Here is a 26975-nt window from a genome sequence, read left to right as displayed (position 1 = left end):
CTGCATAAATCTGCAGATTTTTTTTTTTTTTTTTTTACAAAATTCTGGCAAAATAAGTCTGTAGATTCTTTCTGACCATAGTCACTAGTAAAGTTGTAGTTGTCTACAAAATAATTTTATAATTTTACAACTTGTTTTTCTAACACTGCTCTTTTAATGCATTAGCATCCCTACTTTAATATTAATAAATCATCATTGATTATTATTTGGATTTCTGTCTGACTAAATGAACTGATTATTTAACATCTTAAATGAGCTTTATCTAACTATTAGTTACAGCCCTAAATTAGTCTATGTTAATTAGGCTAGTGAAATTACAGCATTGTGTTGTTTGCCTACATTTTAAAAGGATTGTATTCATTTACAAAAGGTTGATGTAAATCTCCATGCAGACAAAGAAACCATGTATCGCTTTACATGTCAATTGTCTTCCTCAAGGGGGCGCCAGACGCTTAGAAATATCAACCCCCAAAGAAGCTGCATCTATCTATCTATCTATCTATCTATCTATCTATCTATCTATCTATCTATCTATCTATCTATCTATCTATCTATCTATCTATCTATCTATCTATCTATCTATCATGCTGAAATGTTGAGCACACGCTAGAATGTTAGGTTATGAATATGTAAGTTAATTCACGAAAGTGCTTATTTTAGAAACCTGCTAAACGAGCAATAACTCATGCCAGCAAAATGCTAAACGTTAGAAATATAAAAGTGCCTAATATTAGAATTAGCAATGCTAGAAACTATCTGTTGCAAACATCGTAACGTGCTATAGCAAACAATCCATCACGTTAGCCATGTTTTTAAAACATTTCATCATCCTAATTCATACTAACAACCTCATAAAAGTGCTAAACACGAGCTAGCAACATCAGCTTACATCAATGGAAGCATGGCAGCAAAATACGTTAGAAACATGCAAATTGGTGCTAACATTTATATAAATACGTTGTACATAGCCTATGTATTTTTTTGTCAGAAAAAAGAGGTTATTAGTTTGGAACATTTTCTTTTTAACCTTGGAATGTTAAAACAAAAGAAAACTATAAGTCTATGTTCTCAGCCTACACATAAACAGTCACTGCTTTGCATGAATGCTCATTTTTCATAACACAGAAAAGTGAAACTTGATTGTTGAGTGCCATTTAATAAAACATATCAATACAATTTATCTCCTAATAAATTCCTAAAAATATGAAAATAAGGCGTAATTAAACTCCGATGAGAATAACTAAAAGAACAGCAGTCCAGACATTTGCAGGGTAAAAATAACTATATAAAAATATCATAAAACATGATGCACTTATTTTTTCATCTTTACAAATGCAACACCTGAAGTTCTTTCTCATGAAAGAGCACAAAAACATATAAAAAAAAATAATTCAGACAATAATTTCAGACATCCAAATATCTTCGTAAATATGGATGGACAAAGTTATTGTTTACAGTTATGCGAAAACATTTAAAAGGCTATACAAGACCGTAAATAAGACCAAAAATATATATATATATAAACAAATAATCACTCCACATTGCGAATTCACACAATCAAAACATGCAGAACAGAGAAAAAGAAAATATTCCGTTTAAGCTGTTTATAGCCTCAGCGAAGAGATGGTCTCAGAGAAAAGCAATATTTCACTGCATATACTTTCAAAAGGCCCAAGGCTTACCTAAATGGTAGACATATACAATTAGGATAAATCACTAAATATTTCCTGCAAAAATACAGTCAGGTGCTTAACAGTAAGTTTTAAAAAACCCAGATGTACAATTTGTAAAAATCTGTATTAAAAAAAAAACTATCTACTATGAGCACTTAAAATCAGGCGTTTTACAATTAGAAAAGATTGTCAAAACACACCCTGATCAGATCTGTTTTTCTCTGTATCTCTGCATGTTGCTTTGTTAAGAAACAGTTGTCACTCCCAGTTGTAAGTACCGGTTCATGCTTATAGACTGAACATGTAACTCACATGCGAATGAGATCACCTGTTTCACTTTTGTGTAGTCTACATGGAGATGATAATGGTACATTACAAAACACCTGCTCTTAGAAAACTGTTATACAAACTTGCATTTTCAGGCATCTGAAATATTGTCATACATAAAGGACCAAACACAAAATAACTATACATTTTTATTTAAAAAAAATACTCCCCTCAATCTATGATCATAATACTGAACACAAGTTTACTATGCATTTGGATGTAAATATTTAGCCTAACAGCAAAAAGAAACGAAACTAAACAAAACAGCTCTGGGAAACTTGTTGGTGCTACCACTGATGCCAATTATCAATCACCATTATTTTGGTGACGCTTCAAGTCCTAATGTTTTATGATAAACATACAGTATATAAAGTTAAACATTTGATCAGATGATTGAGATGTTTATGGTTAATTTTAAACGATTCAGATTTTCATCCAATTTTAACTGAGGAATAATTGAACGATTATGAAAATATTTATCAGTTAAACTAATGTTTTTGTATAAGCTTTAGAAAGTTTTCAGTGCTGGTCCATGTTACTAATATATAATCGCATGCCTTGTTTCCACAAAGCGGTACAGTACAGTATAGTAAAGCACAGTACATTTCCGTACTAGTCAACATGATAAGGGTTCCGTTTCCACTGCCAACCCTACCCTAATTGATAAGCATGGTGTACGCCAGAAAGTAGCGTTCAACATCTTTCTCGCTCAAAAAATCATATAAAAGTCATATGGGCCATTCACATATTGTATCTTTTGCAGACTCAATTTCTTTATATTAAATGTAGACACATTGTAAGCATGTCATACTGTTGTGCTAGGCAGGGGCATAGCAACCGGAGGGGACAGAGGATATGTCCCCCTCACTTTTAGAGACAGACCATTTAGAAAAAGATCATCAATAATTATATAAACGTAAACTTTTGGATCTCATACAGCTGTCTCCCCCCACTTTAAAAACGTCCGCTACGTCCCTGAAGCTAGGTACTTTACGATGGGTATTAAACTACTAAGTTGTCGTCTAACTAATGACGTAATGTGATTGACTGTGGGATAAAAGGGTGGAGTTACAGGATTGTGTCACGCAATGAAATGTAAAAAAAGCTATAATTATTTAATGAGTGTGAATCATTACCTTCAATAATATTATTGACTAGATTAACGAACCAAAAAATGTAAAAACTATGAGCGCAAAGTGCAAACTTTATTACTGAACCTTGCGAAGTGTCACACAAAATTGGTACGTATGGTTTGCTATTTTTGGTACTTTTGACAGTAGCCTGACAATCGGAAATAAATGTGTACCATACTGAGCTGTAACACATGGTGGAAACAAGCCACAACATTAACATATGGAACCTTAAGTGTTACCATTAGGGACTTCTGCACCTTTTTTTACAATTCCTACAACTATTAGCGTATTTTGGTGTGTTTAAACTACAAATATTATTTTAGTTCTAGAAATGCCATCTGGGGGAACCACATTTCTTCAAAACAGGGCTTAATCCAGCACAATAGAAACTACAGTGATATGAGTGTCCACTGATTGGCCAAGTATGTATGAAACACCACCAGCAGTTTTTTTACAGTGTTACTCGTTTAAAAAGGTAGTTTTGACAAGATGGAATTGTTGCCTTTGTCTGTGACAACTTTCGATTGCATAACCACGTTGGCTGACTTACAAAATCTTTTAGTTACAGTGTAAATCAACCAAAAAAAATGGTACAGGGGGAAATTAGTTCTCAAGGAACAAGTCTTGGTGGCTATTACGTAGAATTGAGTTCATATAACCACCCAACATAAAAGCTCTTCTTCCAAATTATTTGTATTTGTAATAAAACCATTTCTATAAACCATCTTTCTCATTTGTCAGTGAACAGATGTTGGAGTTTCAATTATATGGTCACACAATTGATATTAAGGTTTGTCTATTACACACACAGACACAGATAATAAAAAATAAACAAAAAGAGAAAAGCAAAAAGCATCACGGTATTGTGATACCATCATATTGCAGAATCCCTGATCCCACCATCTAACGTCTATTCATCTGTGCCAACAGTCCCTCCTAAGCAAAATGGATTGAAGAGGCTTCTCCCCTCTGATCTAGTTGGTTTTGCATCTGTGTGATTTTGGCCAGAACCTCCAACTCCTCGTGCTGCCGCTCTGTTTTGTGGCTGACCAGCGAGCGGTAAAAATGCACAGCGAAAACGATAAACACCAAGGCAAAGGGCACCATGATGGTGGTAGAGGCGATGGCTGCAGCTTTCCCTTCGCTTATTCCTGGAGCTTGAGTCACGTTCTCTTTCTGCGTCACAGGTGTTTGGCTGAGAGGGAGGAACTTCACCCAGCAGAGAAGAACTACCTCTGCAAGGAAGAGAAGTGTGCCTATGACTGTAGAGAAGGCCCAGGCTAGCTCGATGTGGCGGTGCATGCGCTCGTGTGGTGACTCTTTGATGGAGTTGAGGTTGTGGACATTGCTCACAGCCTCCAGGTTTGGCAGGATGCATGTGCTGATCATCAAGGCAAAGAGGTGGACGGCCACTAGCACTGTTGTGCAGGCGCTAAAAGCTATCAGTAAGCCAGGAGGGTAATTATGATCTTCCTCCAGCTGGCACTCCACCATCGCCACCTGAAAACACATCAGTGTGCTTCATTATTGCATGGCATGCTGTATGTTTGATAGTCTTCAGCCAGGGTGCCTAAACCACTGTCCTGCAGAGTTTAGCTCTAACTTATCTCAACACACCTAAGCTTCTAGTACAGGAAAGGGCCAGTGTCCTACAAAGTTTAGCTCCAACCCTAATCAAACACACCTGCCTGTAGCTTTCTAGTGATCTTGAAGACAGTGTTGCTTCTGAATTCGCATACTTCCATTCTTTATAGTATGCTAGCGAGCCAAGTAGTGTGTCCAAATTCACAGAACTCAAGAAAACAGTATGCAAGAAGTACCCGGATGGTTCACTAATTTCTGTGAGATTCTGAAGTGTGAATCTGACAGTTAGCTACGCTATCCCATAATGCCATACAAGATAATTCATGAATGGGAGTGAAGCGATGCAACTGACTCTGGTAGGTCACCTGATCATGACAAAATGGCAGATGCAGTATATCCAAGTTCCATTCACACTGCTGTAGGGTAGCGTGATACTGGAATTTGATACCAATCAATACTAAATTTTTGAAAACATTAATTTCTTGCTAACATTTGAGCGCTACTGAGCACATTCTTAAACGCTGCTGATTTGTCGTTGTGTTCATCAGAAATGACTGTAATTGGCTGTGAAGTTCTTCAGTTCATGGAACTCACCGCTGTTGACTGAATGTAACCACAGATACAGGGACACTGGAGCGTTTTAAAGCCGCGATTCTTCAGCGAATCACTCGTATGTCAGCTAATAGACAAACCAGCTGATCAACATGACTTTGAAACGCTCCAGTGTCCTGTATGTGTGGTTACACTCAGTAAACAGCAGTGAGTTCGGTGAACTAATGACCTTCATGGCCAATCACAGTCATTTGTGTTGAGCATGTGAACACAACAGCAAATCAGCGCTGTTTAAGAACGTGCTCAGTAGCAAGTTAGTGGGAAATTGACGTTTTAAAAACTTCAGTATTTATTGTTACCCAATTCCAGATTCGTGACAGCCCTATCCTGCTCACATTCATACTATAGAATATAGACCACTTTTCTAACGGTCCAGTAGTAAATTCAAATTCAAATGCAGTACCTAAGTAGTAAGTTATTTTAAACGCAGCCAGTGATTAGCACGTTCAGGTGTGTAGGATTACTGCAGGAGCAAAACACAGCCAGACAGCCCTCCAGGACAGAGTTTGCCCATCCCTGTTCTAGTATGACCAGTAAAGCCACGGTCACTCTAGAGTTTGTATGTGCGAAATTCAGTTGTAAGGCGCTGTGAAAAGGGGAATTAAACAAGATGATTAGACATTTAAAAAGTTAGCGATTGCTTCACATTTCTGTACAGAGAGGTCACATTTTGATCTTCTGTTGGTCTCATGTGACCATGTGATGCAATTTCACAGATCAGATCTTGGACTTTCAAATGCAGCGACATGCAAAACTTGTCGCACAAGCTTGCGTTTCCATTCAACCGCATTCGCATACATATGAAAGGAAGTTTAAGGGGCAAAAAGTGCAGTGTGACCACAGCTTAAGAGCTTGATTAGCTGGTTCAGGTGTGTCTAATTGTGGTTAAAGCTAAACTTTCCAGGACACTGGCTCTTCAGGCTGGAATCCTGGTCTACAGGAACCTAAGAAGCAAGTGCCAAACTGGTATGACTGAGCCTGTGTTTAGGGTGCTGATCAATGCTTATAAATTAATAAAAGACTAAAATAAATCTGTTCACATTATAAATTAACTTTTTGACATCTTGTTGCATGTTTTGAAGCATTACCATTTTTATGACTTAAATAACATTTAATGCTATTAATCTATTTAATGATATGATCATTTAATTTGTGTAACCATGTAGCAAACACACATTAAAGAGCATAAAAAAAGTAATTCAATGGAGAAACCACTGACAGCATTGTTTCTGGAATCCAAAAAGAAAGCAGGAAATTAAAATATTTGATTGCAGTTTACTTTAGAGTGCTAATTAAATGGCAGTGTTATTTTATTATCACTGAGAAACAGTTATTTTTATTTATTTTATTTTCAATTTTCATTTTAGTTCAAATGTGAGTTTGTTGTGTGATTTTAGGTTATATCTGTTTCCCAATTTTGTTTAACGAAGAGATTTTTTCAACACATTTCTAAGCGTAATAGTTTTAATAACTCATTTCTAAAAAACAAATTTATTTTACATAATTATTTACTATATATATATTTTTAAGATATAGTACTCAGCTTAAAAGGGCAATTTACAGGCTTAACTAAGTTAATTGGGCAAGTTAGGATAATTAGGCAGGTTTTTGTACAATGATGCTTTGTTCTGTAGACTAACGAAAAAAAAATTGCCTACGGGGGCAAATAAATTTGACAAAACATTTTTAACTACTTCTGTTCTAGCTAAAATAAAACAAATAAGACTTTCTGCAGAACAAAAAAATATTACTGAAAATACTGTGAAAACAAATCCTTGCTCTGTAAATTATCATTTGAAAAAAATAAATGTATATATGTATATATATACATTTAAATATATAAATATAAATATATTTATACATATATATATATATGTGTGTGTGTGTGTGTGTGTGTGTGTGTGTGTGTGTGTGTGTGTGTGTGCGTGTGCGTGTGCGTGTGCGTGTGTGTGTGTGTGTGTGGACAGACAAGTTGTTTCTATCTTTTGTCTGGATTCAAATGTGATGAATAAAAATGATCTAATAAAAGAAAAACTAATGAAATAAAACTCAATTTTATGAATTTAATCAGACTATATGAAATGAAACAGAGGCACAACTTTCAGCAAATGTACTGATCTTGTTATAATGGACAATATGTTCACTTGTCAGTTTTGATTAGAATATATAATTGTTTATCTGTCTAATGCTTTTGATAACATCGCATTGTTCACAAGTCTTCCTGAATGAGGCCTCCAACAGCCATACAGCAAGTTACATGTAGCCCCAGATATGAAAATGAGTTTGAAAATCAGAGATAGGTTGTAGAACTGAATAATAAAACACTGGCATGTTTAATTATATTGCATGTTCACACCTATCCTAAGAGAGATATTTATGAAATGCATACCACTCACACTGAGCTCATTTACTGAGAAAGCTTAACCTCAAGTGTCAAATATAAAACCATGAAATGTATATATAGAATTTCTGGTTCTCATATGGGTTGTAATTCTGTTCAGAAGTTAAACAGTCACATCAATACAATGAATAAACTTTCAAATTGAAAGTAAATGTATCTGTCCAAACAGGAACACATTGCATATCATCTTCATTTCAATATTTTACCAAGGAAGTTTGCTTTGCAATAATTGACACATTTTTGATGTGTTGCACTAAAGCAGAATCGGTTTTTGTGCATTAAGAAGAAAAACACACACACACAACAATCTGACAAAAATAAGAACGTTGTCAGTTAATGTAATAATATTTCAAGTTTTTAATAAAATTTTATTTATATTCTACTCGTTTACAATACGCAGCCATTTATGAAGTTCATAATGCTAAAGTTTATCAGTTAATTTTGCATTCATCGCTGAAGATAAATTAATGTACAAGATACTTTAAACACCACTTAACTCATGTTTCTGTTTTACATTTAAATTGAACATGGACTTTTATCAGTTTACTTAACACAGCAAAGTCAAAGGAAGCCCACTTCCTGTTGCCATGATGTCATGCAAGAGATCTTCCAGTTAACGGAAACTTGAGACAGAAATGATTGGGGCCCTTGCAAACATTCACCATGACTACAGCAGTTGTCATAATGTTATAATTAACACAGCTATTGCAAATATTTTCAGTCATAATAAATAATGCAAAACCTCCTTCCAAAATTTTAAGATGCTTTTAAAAAAAACGTAATTATTGGTGATCAACGCCAATTTCTCTATGTTGTACTACAAGACCAATTACACTAATTTTATTATTTTGGCATAATTTTATTATAACAGACAAAACAGTATTTTAGGCGAAAAAACTTTTTTTATCTTTAAGGTACTGTGTTTTTTTCACTGAAGGCTTTTAAAACACACTAGACCAAGATTCAACATATTTCACCATTGCTGCATCTAAAAATCACCTACTTCAATACTATAATAGGCTAAACACAGTATGAGACCCGAGTAATGCAGATACAGGAAACAGAAAGTGAAATTCAAAACCTTTAAGACCTTTTAAGACTCTTTCCATACATTTTAGGACATTATAACCAGTTTTCAACCGGAAACACTGGCAAGATTTTAATTTAAAGTTTATTTACTAAATAATAATGTGCTAAATTAATTCAAAACTAAAACATTACTCATATACTGAATAAAAATGTATTATATTAGATTTTAGATTATTTTAGATAGCCTTTAGATTATTTTGAGGGATGCAAATAATAACAATGGTCCCAACTTATTTCCTGTTTCACATTTTTAAAATCTAGTTTCAGAGAATCCAAAACAAGCCACATATTCATAAATAATGTTTTGATATATGATTGAATCGCCTCTTGTTACAGTTATGAAATAGTTTGATAATAATAAGTAAATGTACTTAATAATAAGTAAATGGAAATGGTCTATAGAACTGCAGAAATAATGATGTTGCCTTTGTTACAAAAACCAGCATGCGAAAAGTACCCGGATGACCTACAACTTCCGGTGAGATTCTGAAGTGCACATCGGATGGACGCAACGCTATCCCATAAAACTTTGCGAGAGAATTCATGAAGACTGAAGCAAAGCATCAGTAGGTCACATGATCATGACAAAATGGCGGATGTAGTACATCTGAGTTCCATTCACATTACTCGCATTCATACTATTACTTTTTAAAAAAGTACTATAAAAGTACTATAAACGTACTTTTCTAACGGTTGAGTAGTACATTCAAATTCAAATTTAGAACCTACAGAGTAGTGGGCGATTTTGGACGCAACCCATAATAATAAATGTTGTAAACACTGTTCCATTAAGTGTCTGTCCACACAAATAGAAAACGATGTTAAGATGTTTTCTTTGCATTTGATTGGCCTCAACATTTCAGATTATATGTTTGTAGCACAATAAGGAAGTATAGCATCTGTTTAAATGTATAATGTTTTAGTTTAACCTGAATTTTGTGACATTTTTATGTACGTTTCTAATTAGGCAACAAACATGTAAACTGTTAAGTATAAGTGATTATGCATTGTGTCATATCACTCATATACTGTAAGTTTTTCCGTGAAAGAAGTAAAGCAACAAAGTTGACATTAATTGTTTTCATACACGCTAAACCCACAAAGTGCAACAATAAATACACTCTGTCAGTCCAATTTGTCAGGTAAATTTATAATTTAGCCTCTATTTCATCCACAACTCATCGCTCAAAAGCAGTTATGGACAGCCTAAACCCTCCTACCCTGAACATCTTCTCCACTACTCAATTTGTACAAATGTTTTATTTAGGTTTGGTATACAATTAAGCATACAAAATAGTAGTATATACAATGAAGCACATGTGGTCAGAACATGAACGAGTCGCATTTGATAAAGTGTTAAGCATTTCACCCAAATAAAAACCCATCTAAGGAAAATGCAACCAGCCATTTCTAGCTCTGCCCACACTCTGCCTCTTTGCCTATTTTCGGTTACCCAGGAGTGATGCACTGACAAGACGGAGACAGTTGGCCCCACGCACTTGTATCTTCATTTTCGCTCTTTAAAAACCCTGAATTACATCACATACACTACATCCTTACTTTTTTTACAATCTATAGTAAAAACAGAGCTTTAAAAATAAAATGCAGGATTCTATGGTCTTGTGAAACTGTTATTGGACATTTTTTGCACTTACCCAAGCACATCCCTTCCAAGATATTATTTAAACAAAATAAACGTAGCTACTTGGTACAACTATTTAATGAATGGCACTTTACAGCAGTGGTAGCACTGCACTTTTTGCCCTATAGACTTTTATTCATATGCATGCGAATGCTGCAGACCGGAAGTTTCGCATGTTACTGCATTCCAAAGCTTTGTGACCTGCAATTTTACATAACACTCATGCATAAGAGACCCATAGAAGATAAAAACATGACGATCTCTGTAGATACATTTTTAAATATGGAGCAGCCGTTCCTTTTATCAAAGTGGCATCATCTTGTTTTATCCTGCTTTTTTCCAGCACCTTGCGGTACAGTTTTGCATGCTCTAACTCTAATCTGACCGCGGTAAAGCTAAAAAAATAAGGGGGTCTCTTAATTGATCAGCAGGGAATGCAATGGGGTGATTTTAATGAATCGGCTGAGCAAGTGGTTTAATGGCCACAAACATTCTGCAAAGGTTTAAAAGGACACAATTTAAGGAAGAATGTTGGAAACCTATAACCGTTGACATCCATATAAGGAAAAACAATTATGGATATTAATTAGGGCTGCAGAATATATAGTTTCAGCATCGATATTGTAATGTGCATTCACAATAGTCACATCACAGGATATGCAATGTCAGAAAAAAGTTGACCAGGAGCTACGGAATTTATACGATTTATGCAAAAAAAAAATTCTAACTTAGAATTTTTGTGTTGTTTCTAGTCTAAATATCTACTGGCAGGTCATTTTACTTGTTTTAAGGAAAAGCTCCTATTTTGACTTATTTCATCTGAAGTTGAAAACAAAACAATAGTTTTACTCGATCTAAGAAGTTTTTGATACTTAGACTTTAAACAAGATACAGCCTTTTTTATTTGTATTGTGATTAATCAATTTCTGGCGACGCAGTGGCACAGTAGGTTGTGCTGTCGACTCACAGCAAGAAGGTCGGTGGTTCGAGCCTCGGCTGGGTCAGTTGGCGTTTCTGTGTGGAGTTTGCATGTTCTCTATCCGTTCACGTGGGTTTCCCCCACAGTTCAAAGACATGCGGTACAGGTGAATTGGGTAGGCTAAATTGTCTGTAGTGTGTGAGTGTGAATGGATGTTTCCCAGAGATGGGTTGTAGCTGGAAGGGCATCCGCTGCGTAAAACATGTGCTGGGTAAGTTGGCGGTTCATTCCGCTGTGGCGACCCCAGATTACTAAAGGGACTAAGCCGAAATGAAAATGAATGAATAATTAAATTTTTGTGCCTGAATCCTGTAAGACTTCCCAGAAAAGCATCAAATTCTTGTGAAACTGAATTCATATCACAATATTTATTGCAGAAAAATAAAATATTGCCATATCAGATTGTTCCAATATCATGTAGCCCTAATATCAATTTGAACTATTTTCAATATATCTTCCTTTGTATTCGACGGAACAAAAGAAAGTTTATTTAAGTTTATAATGTTATGATACATTCTCATTTGTGTTGGTTATTGTATATAAAGAGACAATTCATACATTTGAATTTGTCATTAACAACTAGTTGTTCCGTTCCAGTTGAGCTAGTTAACTCAGTCTTTAAATGGTGATAAAGCTCCTAATATGGTATATGCAGAAGTATGCAGAAAGACTTTTAATTTTCAGTAACAGGGGCCAAACACTTATGGTGAACTGTATTCAGTTACAAAATTGATGCGTTTAAGGTCTGTTTTATTAAAAAAAATCTACAAATTTCCCTGTCTGATGGATATACGATATAAAGCTGATCTCAGTCTCTACAAGAGGTACTACATTAAATTACATTTTTTACGCACCATGTCTTTTAAATATGAATATTTATTTTACTCCAGTATTGTCAATGGCAATGAGTTTCAGGGCAATTAAGCCTGCTGATCCTGACGGCATGTGTGTGTAAAGGTTTTTTTCTCTCATTTTATGCTTGAACAACTAAATGAATGCCGAATTCTATTTAACGGATTATATTTTAATTCATGTTGTAAATGAATCGTATAAAAAAGAAAAAAAAATGAAAAAAAATGAAAAATTTAAAAAAAAGTCACATTAATCAGTTCAACGGAAGTTTATCGGTATGGAAACACCAGCTACCTGTGCATATACCCTCTATAGTAAAGTGAAAGTGTGTAGCTTTATTACTAAAATACACGCAACATACTTGTCGCCCTCTACTGGCATAACGATGTAAAATAAAGAGATGGCCACGGAAGGAACAACGGGTCTAACTGAATTTTATTTAGATAAACTATTCGACTCTCAAACAAAATCCCGACCACAGAGAGCACCAGCTAAAGTTCCTGATACCTTTGTGGAAGAAAGGCTTTAACACAAGGTAACTCTTAAGCCCTGTGATTACGCTATATCCATGACAGGTGTCGTTTGCACATCAAAGTGACAGACAAGTCATGCGTCGGTTTACAAGGCTATAGCACCAAAACCTCGCCAGCCTTCCTAAAAAAAAAAGTAAGTTTTTTTCTTTCCATGGAACATGTCACAATACTTTTTCAACTCACCATAGCGAAGCCGGAGAGCAAAGCAGAGGTTCTGCTGGTCGCCTTAAGTTTAGCTCGACTCAAGTAAAGTTTTCTCCATGACAGAGCTTGAAGCGAGTGCTCGTTCAAACTCATAGTCCTCGGGACGGTATTAGTCTAAAAGTTATGAAACTTTGTTTAATTCTGAAGTTGTTTCTTAATTATCGTTTGTTTGTTTGCCGGAGCCCTTCAAACCGATGTGACATACTCGGGTTGCAAAATGACTAACCTCATATACCTTGCGATACAGTTTGAACCACCAGAAACTACAAGACAAGCTACCCACAATCCACCGCTCACGCTCACTGCGCTGCTGACGGGTTGTAGGATTTGTAGTCCAAAACATTTCTTTTTTTTCACGCGGGATTTGAACTGTCATGTCCTGGAATTGTTTTTGCTCCTCTGGAGGTGATGTTTATATTGTACGTTCGCACTGCTCCCATTATTGTTTGCAAGTTTAATTCTCAACAGTTTTTTTCTGCCCAACCAGATCCTTAATTAATCTCAATTACTTATTATATGTTGTTATTTTTAGATTTATTGTCATTTTGTTTTTCTAACAGGTGCGTCAAAACACGCGCTTGGAACCTGTATGATAAATCACTTAATAAGGTAAGATCTCAACTTTGACGGTTTATTTAATCAATTTTTTGTTTATAGCATACCTGGTTATAGCCTAAAGTACATATAATTAAGGTTTTTGTTTACTGTAATTGTTTTTAAACTTAACAATAGGCTTTGCATTGTAACCATTTCTGTGGTATTTGTTGTAAGACCATCATAACCTCGTCAAACCATGGCATGGATGGACCCAATTGTTAAATCAATGTCACTGTAGTTATACAAATTGACCATTTAAAATAGCATTTGATATAAAATTAGTGAAAGTAACTGTTATAATAATTTAAAAAGGAGCTTCTTAGCATGAGTTGTTAGCATGAATCAGTTGTATCACCACAATACTTAAGCCACAGAATACTTGTAACTTTTGTGACATTGTAGTAAAAGTCTGTTTTCAAAACAATACATGATGTCACACCTGGCTTGAAAGTCAAAGGTGACACTGCAAGATAAATAACCTGGGCTAGCTGGTACACTTTAGGTTAAATGTAAGGTTATTATTTTAAGCTGTAGCTTTGATCCATTCATAAATTTTATAATTTAAATGTTTAAAGAATAGAATAAAAAAATAGAAAAATATTTAATGAACAGATAAAATCAAGCACAAAATAGTAAAGCATTGATTTGGCCAGTGGAGTTTGTTATTTCAGGGTTCTCATTCTTCTTGAGAGTATGAATTTCAGTCATATGAATTTTAAGGCCTTGACAGTGCTTGAATTTAAAGTTTATAGTTTTATTTAAACAATTGTACTATGTGCTGCTTTCAAAAACTGAACAAAAATAAGATTTTTATGTAAAAACCTTAAATTTTAAACAAGAACTATGACAAACAATTCATTTTATCAATAATTCAGTAACAGCATTTGAATCAGTATTGAGTTTAACTATATTGTATTAAAGTTAAAGGTCTACATTTGTGAAAATGACGCATTCAAAATGCCATCATTATTATTATTATTCTAACATTTTAATGTAAATACTAAGTGTAAGCTAAATAAATGGCTTTCATCATGCTATATATGCTGGTGGTCTGAATTAAGGTTCTCGGTTTAAAAATATTAGTGATTTTAAAAGTCCCTGAAAGTTCTTCAATTTGGTGGCCATGAAAGAGTGGGAACCCTGTCATTTTAATTAAAAATTAGTAAAATATTGGCATGAAATCTCAATTTCAAATGATTAATACGTTCAGCTTTTAAAATAGTGTAGATGATAGAATTAGTATCCTAATATAAAGTAAAAGAATTCTAAGATTTGATTGAAGAAAGAGAGCATTTTATGTCATTTACATTTCGGGCAGGGTTATTAATGCAAACAAAAATTTGTTTAGTATTTGCTAAATAAAATAAAATGAATATGAACTAAAACAAAAGAAGGTCAATTAGTCACTAAAGTGTGCATCACTAAAAAGTATGAAAATTTAACCACCCTATTATTTTTGTAACCTTATTTCAGAATTTATACTACCTTACAGTTTTAAATGCATTTTTATTATGGTTTTTATATATTTGTATTTTTATTTAGTATTTGACAATATTGTTTTCAGTTTCATGCAGTACTTTAATTTCAGCAGCCAATCAAATGAAATGTGCGTGGTTAACTCAAGATTTAACGCAAAAAGTTAATTCCACTCATTTGAAAAGAGTTTTGAACTCAGTTGTTGAAGGTAATGAGTTAATTAAATACCTCATTATTTCAACTTAAATGGAGTATGTTCACAGTACTCAAATGGTTTGTGGCAATCGGTTTCCTCAAACAGTCTGAGCTGCCTTAGCTTATTGGGTTTTACAGTACTCAGTTGGTTTGAGTTCTCTTCATTTATTGGATTTTACTCTGCTCAAAGTGCTTCATTTACTCAAATGGATTAAGTTCACAGTACTCATTAGGATTAGTTTTTGAACTCAAATGGCTTGTTGCAATCGATTTCCTCAAATGGTTTGAGCTACCTTAACTCATTAGCAGCTTTTCCACTATTACGCCTAAAGCGAGCGAGCCTGGGCGAGCCAAGGCTAGTCGCATTTCCACTGTCACTTCCGGGGCCTAATCGGGCCAATTAGGGGCTTTCTTGAGGGCCAACTGGAGCTTCGGGGCGGAGTGAAAGGAGAGGCGGAGTGCGGACACAGTTTTCCGATCGCACATGAGTACATGCGCCAAACAAATGAATAAATAAGAGAAAGAAAACATCTAGCCTTACAGACTCTTTTTGCTTATAATCACCCTTATGTTTTCCTTTTAAATGTAAGGCTGTTGCATAAAATAATAAAGTTTTAATTTATAAGTGACTTTTCTTTGCTGTGTCCTCCTTGATGTTTACATAACGCATAATAATCTTTACACCATTAAAGACAGAGCAGGCAATAAAGGTTTTTGAGAGTTTTTGTCAAGTTTAAAAGGTGTGCTTGTGCACGTTTAGATGCCTGTATGTGTGTGTGTGAGACCGAGCAAAAGCACTCCCTTCACAGCTCCGCACAACTTTTTTTTTTTTTTCTTATTTATTTTGGAGATAATACACAATACGAATACAACAGAAAGACATGAAACTTTACAAATTTCATGTCCACTTTTGTAGGCTCAAAACAATAGTGTCATATCGTCATAAAATAGCCTAAGCTATATTGAAATAATTTAAAGAATTACAAATATTGAATATAATAAAATCGCATTAGATAAATAAACCAATATAAAACTAACAAAAGCCAAACCAATTTAGGTATATAAAATACATAAATCAAACAGTTTTAAAGCCATATTAAACTTTCATTGTACAAAGACCTATCTGAAAAAAAGATTTTAGATATTTTTAAGGTTTGAAATATTATTTATTAAGCATTTGGATACGATGATAATAATCAAATCATGCAAACAGAGCATTTTTTCGGTGAGTGAAAGCAGAAAAGCGACCTTTTTTCTGTAGGCTAGGCTATCTTTTTTTCTTAAATACATGAAGAGCTTTAGTGGGCGGGTTGTGGGGTTGCGTTTTGATTCGGGGGACGTTCTGGGGGCAGGGTTTGCGTGACGCGCTGCGAGCTACTAGCCCGACAGTGGAAACACGACATGATTTTGGCCTCACTGCTCAACCTCCCGGGCGATTGGCCCGGCCCGCCCAATTAAAGACCTGGCTCACACTGGCCTGACAGTGAAAATGCGGCTATTGAGTTTTACAGTGTAGCAGTTAGCACATACATTCATTATCACCTTTGCTTACAATGACACAACCTAATCCTGTTTATATGAAATAAACCTGCTCCCAAGCAGGTTTGAACTTGCAGATCATAACAAAACTAAACAAAACTATACAGTATCATGTAAAAAAATTCAAACAATCAAGTTTCACTATCATTTCATTTTAGCAAACCTTTGGAATCTAAACCATTATAGATTGCTACAAAATACAACCTTTCAAATTGCAGGTTAATAATTTATATCTCTCTGGGAGTTGTTCTGAATAAAAGTATATATTTTAATATTTCATTTAAAGGAGTTCTTTCAGAAATTAAATATTGCCATCATTTTCTCAACCTTGATTTGTTCCAAACCATTGTGATCTGTTGAACACAATGCAAAAGATATTAAAGAATGTTGGAAACCTGTAATCATTGACATTCATAGTAGTTGTTTTTCTTACGAAGGATTAGGGCTGCACCATATTGAAAAAATCTGACATTACAATATTTGATTTTACAGCAATGTATTGCGATATGAATACAGTTTCGGCAGAATAGCTCTATTTGGAATAAAATCATTAACTTTGATTGGAATATTCATGTAGACGAGTGAATCAAAGAAATTGCAAGAATAAATAAATTAGAAAGAGCAAAGATAAAAGTGAAATAAGTAGTCAAATATTGAGGTACTGTAATACGATGCAATACTATTATGATATTTTGCCCCTGATAATGATAGAACACGATGTATCACAAGAAAACCATCCATAATATCATGATATTTGTACATGAAGAGGGAAATATGCAGCGAAAATATATAAGATGGATTTCTTTTATTAACAGCACATATATTTCTTAGAATTGCAACATTGATATATGTTTGATCTGCCGTTATGAGAAACGCCACCTCATGCATATCGCTATTATTGAATAATCAAATGTAATGTAAAATGTAAACATTCTGCATTCTTCATTGCCGATCAACTATAATAATCAAATTCCACATTGGAGATATTTATGTGACTATTGCGAATGCACATATCGATGCTGAAATGATGTATTGTGCAGCCCTACTATGGATGTCAATGGTTACAGGTTTCCAACATTCTTCAAAATATCTTATTTTGGCTTCAACAAAAGAATAAAAGCTCAAATTGGATTGAAATAAGCCAAGGGTGAGTAAATGATGGAAATAAATAATCATTTTTGAACAAACTAATCTCTTTGAGTGTAATATAGTTCAAATAAGGATGCCTAAATCTGCTAATCAGCACAATGTGGGTTACAATAATTTGATTTGAGCTAAGCCTACTTCTTCAAATCTGCCACAAACTCAGAAAAGCCTTTAAACATTTGACATATATTATGGTCATTCCCATTGACTGTAAGGCCATCTCATCTTGTTTGACTTGAAAGCAACATAGCAACACATAAGTCAAAACCAATCAAGCCCCAGCTGAACCGATAACTTCCTGTACTTATAAGAGGAAGACAACATCAGACCCTCTGAATCGCCTACAGAGCGAGACCTTGCTCTAGCACAGTAAAGTCAGTAGTCCTTTTGTGTGCAGCAGTGCCTCCCTTCCCCCCTCTCCATCTCCCACCCAGACAAATGTGTGTTCTTTGTAGGAAAGCCTGTAACTGGATGCCAGGAGGTCTGTGATTGGCTGAGCCCAGGCCCCCCTCTCCCTCTTGGTCTTCTGTTTCTGGTGCATATGCATGAGATTTAGCAGGCTGCTGTGTGCCTGTGCAGCTGCCCGTTCCAGACAGGAAAAGAGAGAGAGGGAGAACCAGGAGCGAGAAGAAGACGGATAAAGAAAGGAAGAGCGCTATTGTGGGCTTGTAGCCATGTCTGCGTTGTGTTTGTTTGCTTTGCTATAAGATCAGATGGCCATGGCCATGTCACTAAGCGCAGACGATGAGGATTACGATTCGGACACAGCCGAACAGGTCAGCAGGATCTCTCTCTTTCTCTTTACATACAAGCTTACACAAACAATTAGCCGCCTTCTCAGGTTCCCTTCCTAGTAGCACCATGCTTTTCAAATGAGCCATGTGTTTCTTGGCCTCAACTCGCTTTTTACCTTCTCTTTCTTTGATGCTGTTTTTGGGTTTTGTTTTGTTGGACTTGTAATATGACTGTAAAGGGAAGAAAATGCAGATAGGGTTGGATGACCAGTGAGTTTCTGTTTTATTGTTTGTGTCCATTGAGCTTCTTCAGTCATTCAGGTGTTTTTTAGAAAGGGAGATCTCACATTGGTTTAGATTTGTGTTTGGATGTGGATTATGGTTGTTTTTTGTTGGGAGAACGTAAACGTTGTGGCTTGTAGACCTTTGGGGCTGTGATGTACTCTGACTTTAACACATGTGTTGGGTTATTTGGAAGGAGAAACTGTTTTAAAGAAGGACTGGAGTTCCTTGGAGCAGCAGCATGACTGGACATGTGTTGCCTTTAAGTTTACTTCCCATAATGCACTGGTGTTCGTCTGTTTTCTGGAAAACAGAAGTTTGTGTTTGTTGTTTTTAAGTGTGGAGTAGATGTGTAGACTGGGAAACTGTTTTAAAAGGCCATCTGTGGATGGTTTCAACAAGCTTTTGTTGCATATTGACATGTTGTTTTTAACCAGTGTATTTTAATTATATGTTACATTTATTTTTCAACTTGGCTTGAAATTAATATTAATAAAAAATTGTGATCATAATTATTTTTAGATTTTTTTTGTAAAATTTTAGAAAGATAGAAGAAAATTATCCTAACTCAAAAGTTTTGTTGTTGTTGTTTTTTTGTGACCATGCAAAATGTACGTGAAATATAATTAATTAAATACAAATATAATAAAATAGATCAAATGATCTTGTAGTGAAATGCATCAACTTAAAAAGCTGGTAACACTGGTAGATTTTGAGTGTATATTTTTATTTTTAGAGTAGAATTTTATTTTAATTTGGAATAACATGCAGACTTTTGCAACAGACACTTGTTTGTTTTTCAACAAAGTCTTGCATTTCTGTGTAATGTATTAGTAGAATGAGCAATGTAAATTAGCATACACACACATAAGTGCATATGACTGAGCCAGATGTGCTCACTAACAACACCACACACTCATTTAAAGTCCCTTAATCTCTGCTGTAAGGTTTCATTTTAATATTTAAAATAGCTTCTATATGACTGCTGAAGACTGGGGGAGGGGAGAAGCAAAGTGTGTGTGTGGTGGGGGACAATAGGAGAACCTATCTACTCTTGGGTAATCTTAAAGTCAAAAAAGTACATTTGCTAATGGTGCAGCAAAATTTGCCCAAAATTTCAATGGCAAAAATGTTTTCAATACATGTTTTCTTTCACAAAAAAAGGAATTATCGAACTAAGTAGAGCTGAAATAGTTCATTAATATTATCAAGAGTAAACTATGACCAGAACAAATAGTTTTATTGTTAATAGCCTGAATGTAGCTCTGGTTTCTACCACAGGCCAAAGACAAGCACTATAGGGGATTTGCAAAAACTAAAAGTGGCTGTAGGAGGTGTTAATGAAAGAGTGTATGCATGTTTCCCAGTCCTGGGTTGCAGCTGGAAGGGCATCTGCCAGAGTATATGGTGGGTATAGGGCGATGGGCATATGCCAGAGTAATTGGTGGTTGATTCTACTGGAAATCAAGGACTAAGCTGTAAAATAATTTTTGAGTGATAAAACTTGAATGTAAGTGTCTGTAGCATAGACTGTAAAAGAAATGGACGTAGTATTCGTGACGTCACTCATAGATGTCTGAAGTGCACAAATAAAGCAACAAGTAAGCATGGCCAACCGTCGCCATTTTGTTCGCGCGTCATTGCACCCACCGGAGGTGACCAAATAAGTGCAAAGAAGCTTTTCTTTGGGAGAAATACTTCATTAATACTTCATTACCTGCGACTCGTTTGTGTTCTGAACACATGTGCTTGATTGTGTACTAAATCAGTAAAGCGTTTAGTCTTTTAAAAACACTGCTGTTACACATTGAGTCACTAAACATTGTTCTTATGTCGTTTTTCTACAGAAGGAAAACGCTAATTACTTTCAAATATAGTCTGTGTTAGTAAATGCAAGGCTAATTATGAAATCCAAGCATAATACTGTATGAGAATGTTTCAGATGACTGTTTTATAGCCTACAGCTAGTCAATCTGTCAGATTTTGGAGTGCATTACAGGTCTAAAGAAAATTATAAATGATAAAATCTTAGGTAAAACAAATACATTTATAGATAGGGTATTTAAGTATATAATTTCACTCACCTTGGAGTGAGCACAATTAAGTGCACACAGCATGCCATATCATCTGATAATTGTAGGAAATAATTCCAAATCGCAATTGACTGTGTAAAGCCACATAAAAAAAAAACACAATAATATGATGTATATGCCGAGTTCAGTAGCTAATCAGGTGACGGGACAGCTATCAGTGAGGCCTAGGTGTCACTCAAATTGGCACGCACTTAAATATGCAGAATTTATATAACTTAATAAAAATGAAATGGATGAGTTACAGAAAAATTCACCCCCCTCAAAGTTGTCATTAAGGGTAATTTCCACTATATGCACCAAAACCACAGTTTGGGTCAACTCTGAACCAAGATCTTTGACGTTTCATGCATGCCCTCATGACAAACTGAGGTATTAGATGATATAAAGTAAGGACTGATGGAAGATTGTTGTTTTAATTAAATTTGATACTCGCAAGCCAATAGGGGGGGAAAAAAAACTCTGCATTTTGTGGTGTGTGTGTCTGCGGTCGTTTGCTCACTCGGTAGGTCAGAGATTAGTGGCAAACAGCCGCGTGTGTATGGAATATTCTGTTGCTAAATATGGTTAAAAGTCAAACATGATGGTAGCAGTTTGATTAAGGTGTTTATATGTTTGAACTGCACTTCAATAACGAGTTTCACATGTTTTAATTCGATTTCTGTTTCTTTCGATTATGACTTTAATCGGATTAAATTAGTAAAAAAGCTGTGTTTACATGCTAGACCCTTAATTAAAAAAGGTTGAAAAAGTTTCGTCTTAATCATATCAAAATCAGATTATTGGTGTCCATGTAAATATACTCGTCCTGTTTTATGTGCGTCTTTCCTATAGCACCATCTAAACAAGCTTAGCAAATCTAGTATGAGCACAGTAACAATTCAGCATATCAGGATTCAGTTTTAGTGAATGATTATAGGAATATGTAAACTTAACTGCAACTGTATCATAATAGGGGAGAGCAAATATTTTCTAAAGACCCAAATTGTCTTTTTTTAAGGGTCAAAATAAGTTTAAGATATACACAAGTAGTGGTTTACTTTTAGAGAACATCTTATCACCATCTACATTGCTAAGAGCAGATTTCAGATAAGTATGTTAATATGTGCATCATTTCCACAAAATAAATACTCAACAAAAATGACAGTGGAGTCAGCGGCATTAGCCTCACAGTGTGCCGGCATATAGCCCTGTTGCACTTCAGGCGTCCTAAGTTCAAGTTTTGGCTCCTGGGCCTTTCCTGATCCCATCCCCGCTTTCTCTCTCCAACTTTGCTTTCTGTCTTAATACTATCCAATCGCAAAAAAAGGTAAAAATGACACAATTTTTAAAAAAAATGACAGCACAGTAATAAAGCATATCATCATAGTGTTTAATATTAATTGTATTTCACCAGGTTAAAAAAAAAAAACTAATTGAGATTAAAATCTGTTTTCTAAGAGTGACCTATCCAAGATAGGCCAAGATGTTGCCATTAGCTCTGCCATTCTGCATTCATTCTTCATTCTTGTTATAAAATATTTGACAATGAATAATGCAAAGTATACAGCAGATTAGAAGGAGGTTAAAGGGAGAGGTTAAACAGAATGATGTATCAAGTCTTCATGTGTTTAATTCAATTATGAATGTCTCTCTGCCTACTGTCTCATTTTGTGCCAAAATAATATATTTATATTGTAAAAAAAAAAAAAAAAATCTATAGGAATGGTAATAGTATAATCATACCATTGTTGTAATTGTAATAAAATGATTTAACATTTTCAAAAGCTGCAGAGATGACCTATATTTTATTTATGTTAGATATGTATAATTTAGTATTTTAGCTTAATGCAAAAGCTAATTGATCAATTTATTAATTGGTGGAATAATCTGCAATTAAACCTTTGATTAATGAATTATTACAAATATTTTACATTACATTGTCCTGTTTTTTTGGGAGTTTGCTGTTGTATGCTGTTGTATTTTGCACTGTCTGTGTTTTGCACTGTTGTTGTATTTGCACTGTCTGTATTTTGCACTGTCTGTGTTTTGCACTGTCGTTGTATTTGCACTGTCTGGAGCCAGCACCTAAGTTTTTCACTCAATATAGCACACGTGCTGCTGATGATGTGACAATAAAAGTGATTTGCAATTTGTAATTGTTTGCTTTCTGTTGGATAAAGAAAATTCTTGTAATCAGCTTGGAAGTTTTTCATCCTTGCATGCAAAATTCTTCTAGATTACTGATGAAAAGCCTGAACTTTGTCTACAAAAATGTACCAATGTACACTCACCGGCCACTTTATTAGGTACAGCTTACTAGTTCCAGGTTGGTCTCCCTTTACCTTCAGAACTCATGGCATAGATGCAAAAATTCAGATATTTTGTTCCATATTGACATGATAGCATCACGCAGTTGCAGCAGATTTGTCGGCTGCACATCCATGATGCGAATCTCTGTAATTGCAGGCTTTGTTTCCTGTTCTTAGCTGACGTAAGTGGCACTCGGTGTGGTCTTCTGCTGCTGTAGCCCATCTGCCTCAAGGTTGGATGTGTTTTGCGTTCAAAGATGCTCTTCTGCATACCTCGGTTTTTAAAGAGTGGCTATTTGAGTTACTGTTGCTTTTCTATCAGCTCTAACCAGTCTGGTCATTCTCCTCTGACCTCTGGCATCAACAAGATATTTGTGCCAACAGAACTGCCGCTCACTGGATATTTTCTCTTGTTCGGACCATTCTCTGTAAACCCTAGAGATGGTTATGCGTAAAAGTCAGAGTAGATCAGCAGTTTCTGAAATACTCAGACCAGCTCATCTGACACCAACAACCATGCCACGTTCAAAGACGCTTAAATCACCTTTCTTCCCCATTCTGTTGCTCGCTTTGAACTGCAGCCATCGTCTTGGCTGCAATGTGATTGGCTGATTGGAAATTTGCGTTAATGAGCAGTTGGACGGGTACCTAATAAAGTGGCCGGTGAGTGTATGTGTATCAAATGTATCAAACAAAAAATTTATTTAAGCATGAATTACTATAAAAGTCTGATTTTGCAGCAGTGGCACAGTGCTTTGATCTCCAAATAATTGTTTCCTATACACAGAATACGTAAAGTTTGACATTTTGTCATCCTCTTAGTCATCTCTATTGTGCAGAAGCTGTAGCTTCATTCTCCTGCTAGATTACTAGTTGTTATGAGGCCTTATGACTCACTGAATCATTTTACTCGTGCCATGGCTTGGCCACAATCAAGTGCCATGAATTAGACATAAACTGTCACCCATTCGGATGAGTAAACAAATGCAGATAGATTATAATGACACTTCCACATACAAGGGATGATGAGTCAATGATAGCTTCAATTGTTTGTTTGTGACACATTGAAGTCATTTCAGAATAAAGTTTGAATGACAATAATGATAGTAAAAACAGATTGTGTAAGGCAGTACAAGCTTTGTTTTTACTAATGTTGAGGAATAACAATAAAGCTAGAAAACACATTAAGCTGGTTCATTTCTTAGCACATAAATTAAATAAAATATTCATGCGAAGCATTATTTACACACCTAAACTGCATCCTTTGCTATTTAATTGGCTGCTTTAGTGCTAAAAGGCTTCTCGTCTTTTTCAGAAATTGGACCGTGAAACAAGGAATTTGACATTGCCCAGTTTGTTCATTTATTTTGAATAAACACAGTTGAACGAACATCACAGCATGATTGTAATTTTAAAACTCATGAGTGGGAACTTCCCTTGAGGGCTTGAACAGATTATGCATGTGGCATCTTCAGAAAGGAGAATTATTATTAGTGGACTTCATCTGGGAAGAAAGTGTCTCTAGGTTTAATTGCTTCCTGATAGGAATTTTTAGGCTGAGTTAACATAACGTAGAATATTACAATGGTACAATTTCTTTTGGAGCCAATGTTTGATCATAGATTATGGACTATCAATTGGTAGAACATTACAAGAAGACAATGAAAGTAATGACAGAACACAATGAAAGTAATGAGACTACTGAGAGACTACAAGCTTGTGTTGTTGTTGTAGTTGTTGTTGTTTTGACTCAGGTACACAAAAAAGATTTTATTAGGTACCACCTGTATTTGGAAACCTTCAATTGCCCAATCACATGACAGACTTTTACTGCATTTTAGCTGCTAAGGTACAGTTCAGCAGAACTGCTGTGAATTCCTGAAAAACATTTTCGTTCTGGGTTGTCCCATCTGCTCCATGGCTACCAATGAGAGGGACATGTGGACAAATGTCTAGTGTCCACAATACTGGCCTTTCTTGTTTCTTTTTCTTTTCTTGTGGTAAAAACTGTGGTCGTGCAAACCACAATACTGGCTGCTGCTTATTTTTGAAATATAGTGGGTTTGGGGTCTTGTGTGCCCAATCTAATGATGATGGTAGTCAGGTTTTTGTAATGGAATGACTTACTTGGAACCTTACCTGAGGTGGTACTAAACATACCAGGTACTTGGTGTGGAACACAGTGGTAGCTGTACCAAACCAAACTGTGCCATTTAGATATGTAGATATGATCGAGATGTTCTGCTGAAGTTCAAAACGAGCATAATAATGGGCAGAAAAGTTTATTCTGAACATGGTTGTTGGTGCTAGATAGGCTGGTATTTCATAATTTGCTAATATATTAGGATTCTCACACACAAGTCTCTCTAGGATTTGGGGATAATGGTCTGAAAAGAGAAAATGCCTAGTGGATAGTGGTTTGTGGGTTAATTTGTTAATTCCAGTCAGAAGGGAATGAACACGCTGGTTTAGATGATAGAAAGTAACTCAAATAAATATTTTTTACAGCTAAGGTTTGCAGAAGAGCATCTCTGAGCACACAAAATGTCTAACCTTGAAGCAAGTGAGCTACAGCAACAGAAGAAGAGCATAATGGTGACACTCCTGCCACCCAAATACAAAAACTTAGGCTATAATTCACACTTGACATGTTCACTTAAACTAGGCAATAGAAGACTGAAAGACGGTTGCCTGACCTGATGTGTCTTGATTTCTACTTAGATATTCAAATAGTAGGGTCAGAATGGTATTAAATATTTGGCGGGATAAAAAAAAATATTGTGTCTTTTTATCAGTGGATGAGGCAGTTGTTCACACTTACTACCAATCAAGTATTAGCCTTCCTGAGTATTGTCGCTGACCATGTTCATCTGCAGCATACCATCTTGTAATGGTACTTCTATCAGGACAACACACTATGTCACAGCTGAAATAATCAACATAAATTTACTATACTCAAATAACTTGCAGTTACAACATCTCAGTCCATAAGAGCACAATGCTGGAATGGGAGATTTGCATCATGGATCATTGCAGAAGACAAATTTACAACTGTATGATGCAATCATATAAGAATAGACCGCACTGTTTTTCTTACCTAAGCTGCGTCTCAAATGGCACACTATACACTATGCACCTTCACACTCAACAGCATAGTATATGTGTGTAGTGTCGTCCCAATTGGCACACTAACGTTTTTTTACTCAACGGAAAATCAAACCGTTTCCCTGATGATGTTTGACGGTTGCTTAATCAGTAAAATAAATGACCAAACTATCAAATAATACCTGCCGTTAGTATAACCGCATTCACCATCGGGTGGTGCTATAATCACTCTCGTAGGAGAATTTTGCTTTCACCATCCAAAATAAATAAAGTTATCCAACATGTGCGCCCGATAGCTCCGCCCCTTACGCTACGTGAGCAAAGCTGCGACTGTTGAGTGCGTGAAGTGTCCATCATTCCTCACTTCATTTTACCGACTAAATTAGTACATCATCCGGGTAATTAAAGTGCACTTATTATTTTTAGCATTTTCTTACACTATTTATACTACAAAATGGCATAGAATTGTGTATAAGTACGCGAATTGTGAC

The 26975-nt window shown here is 35.3% G+C and overlaps 2 protein-coding genes across 7 annotated transcripts in view; one reads left to right on the top strand and one right to left on the bottom strand.

Annotated features, from left to right (window-relative positions):
* Positions 1–1140: 1140 nt before the first annotated feature.
* orai1a (ORAI calcium release-activated calcium modulator 1a) lies at positions 1141–13252 on the bottom strand. The gene is made up of 2 exons (XM_689954.10): positions 13009–13252; positions 1141–4633 (listed from the first exon to the last, which is right to left on the bottom strand). Exons 1-2 carry the CDS (start codon positions 13120–13122, stop codon positions 4070–4072), a joined length of 678 nt encoding a protein of 225 aa, XP_695046.5. The 5' UTR covers positions 13123–13252; the 3' UTR covers positions 1141–4069.
* Positions 13253–18570: 5318 nt separating this feature from the next.
* The window catches only part of kdm2ba (lysine (K)-specific demethylase 2Ba), a 34230-nt gene continuing 25825 nt past the window's right edge, over positions 18571–26975 (top strand). For 5 of the 6 annotated variants that reach the window (XR_012383662.1, XM_073909286.1, XM_021478234.3 and 2 more), the window contains exon 1: positions 18571–18758. Coding sequence is in view for 5 of the 6 variants with exons in the window: in XM_073909286.1 (XP_073765387.1) it covers positions 18696–18758 (63 nt within the window). In the remaining variant the exon portion in view is untranslated. 6 annotated transcript variants of the gene reach the window in all.

This window comes from Danio rerio, chromosome 8 (genome assembly GCF_049306965.1).
Source record: "Danio rerio strain Tuebingen ecotype United States chromosome 8, GRCz12tu, whole genome shotgun sequence".
Lineage (NCBI taxonomy): Eukaryota > Metazoa > Chordata > Actinopteri > Cypriniformes > Danionidae > Danio > Danio rerio.
The sequence above is the reverse complement of the archived record's forward strand: the minus strand, read 5'-3'. Positions and strand labels throughout refer to the sequence as shown.

What these genes read in the sequence shown, in the direction of transcription:
- orai1a (XM_689954.10), bottom strand. Translation starts at nt 13,122, where the DNA reads ATGAGTTTGAACGAGCACTCGCTTCAAGCTCTGTCATGGAGAAAACTT. An exon ending in TGCTCTCCGGCTTCGCTATG is followed by an intron (nt 4,634 to 13,008) that starts GTGAGTTGAAAA and finishes ATGTGTTTTCAG; the next exon opens with GTGGCGATGGTGGAGTGCCA.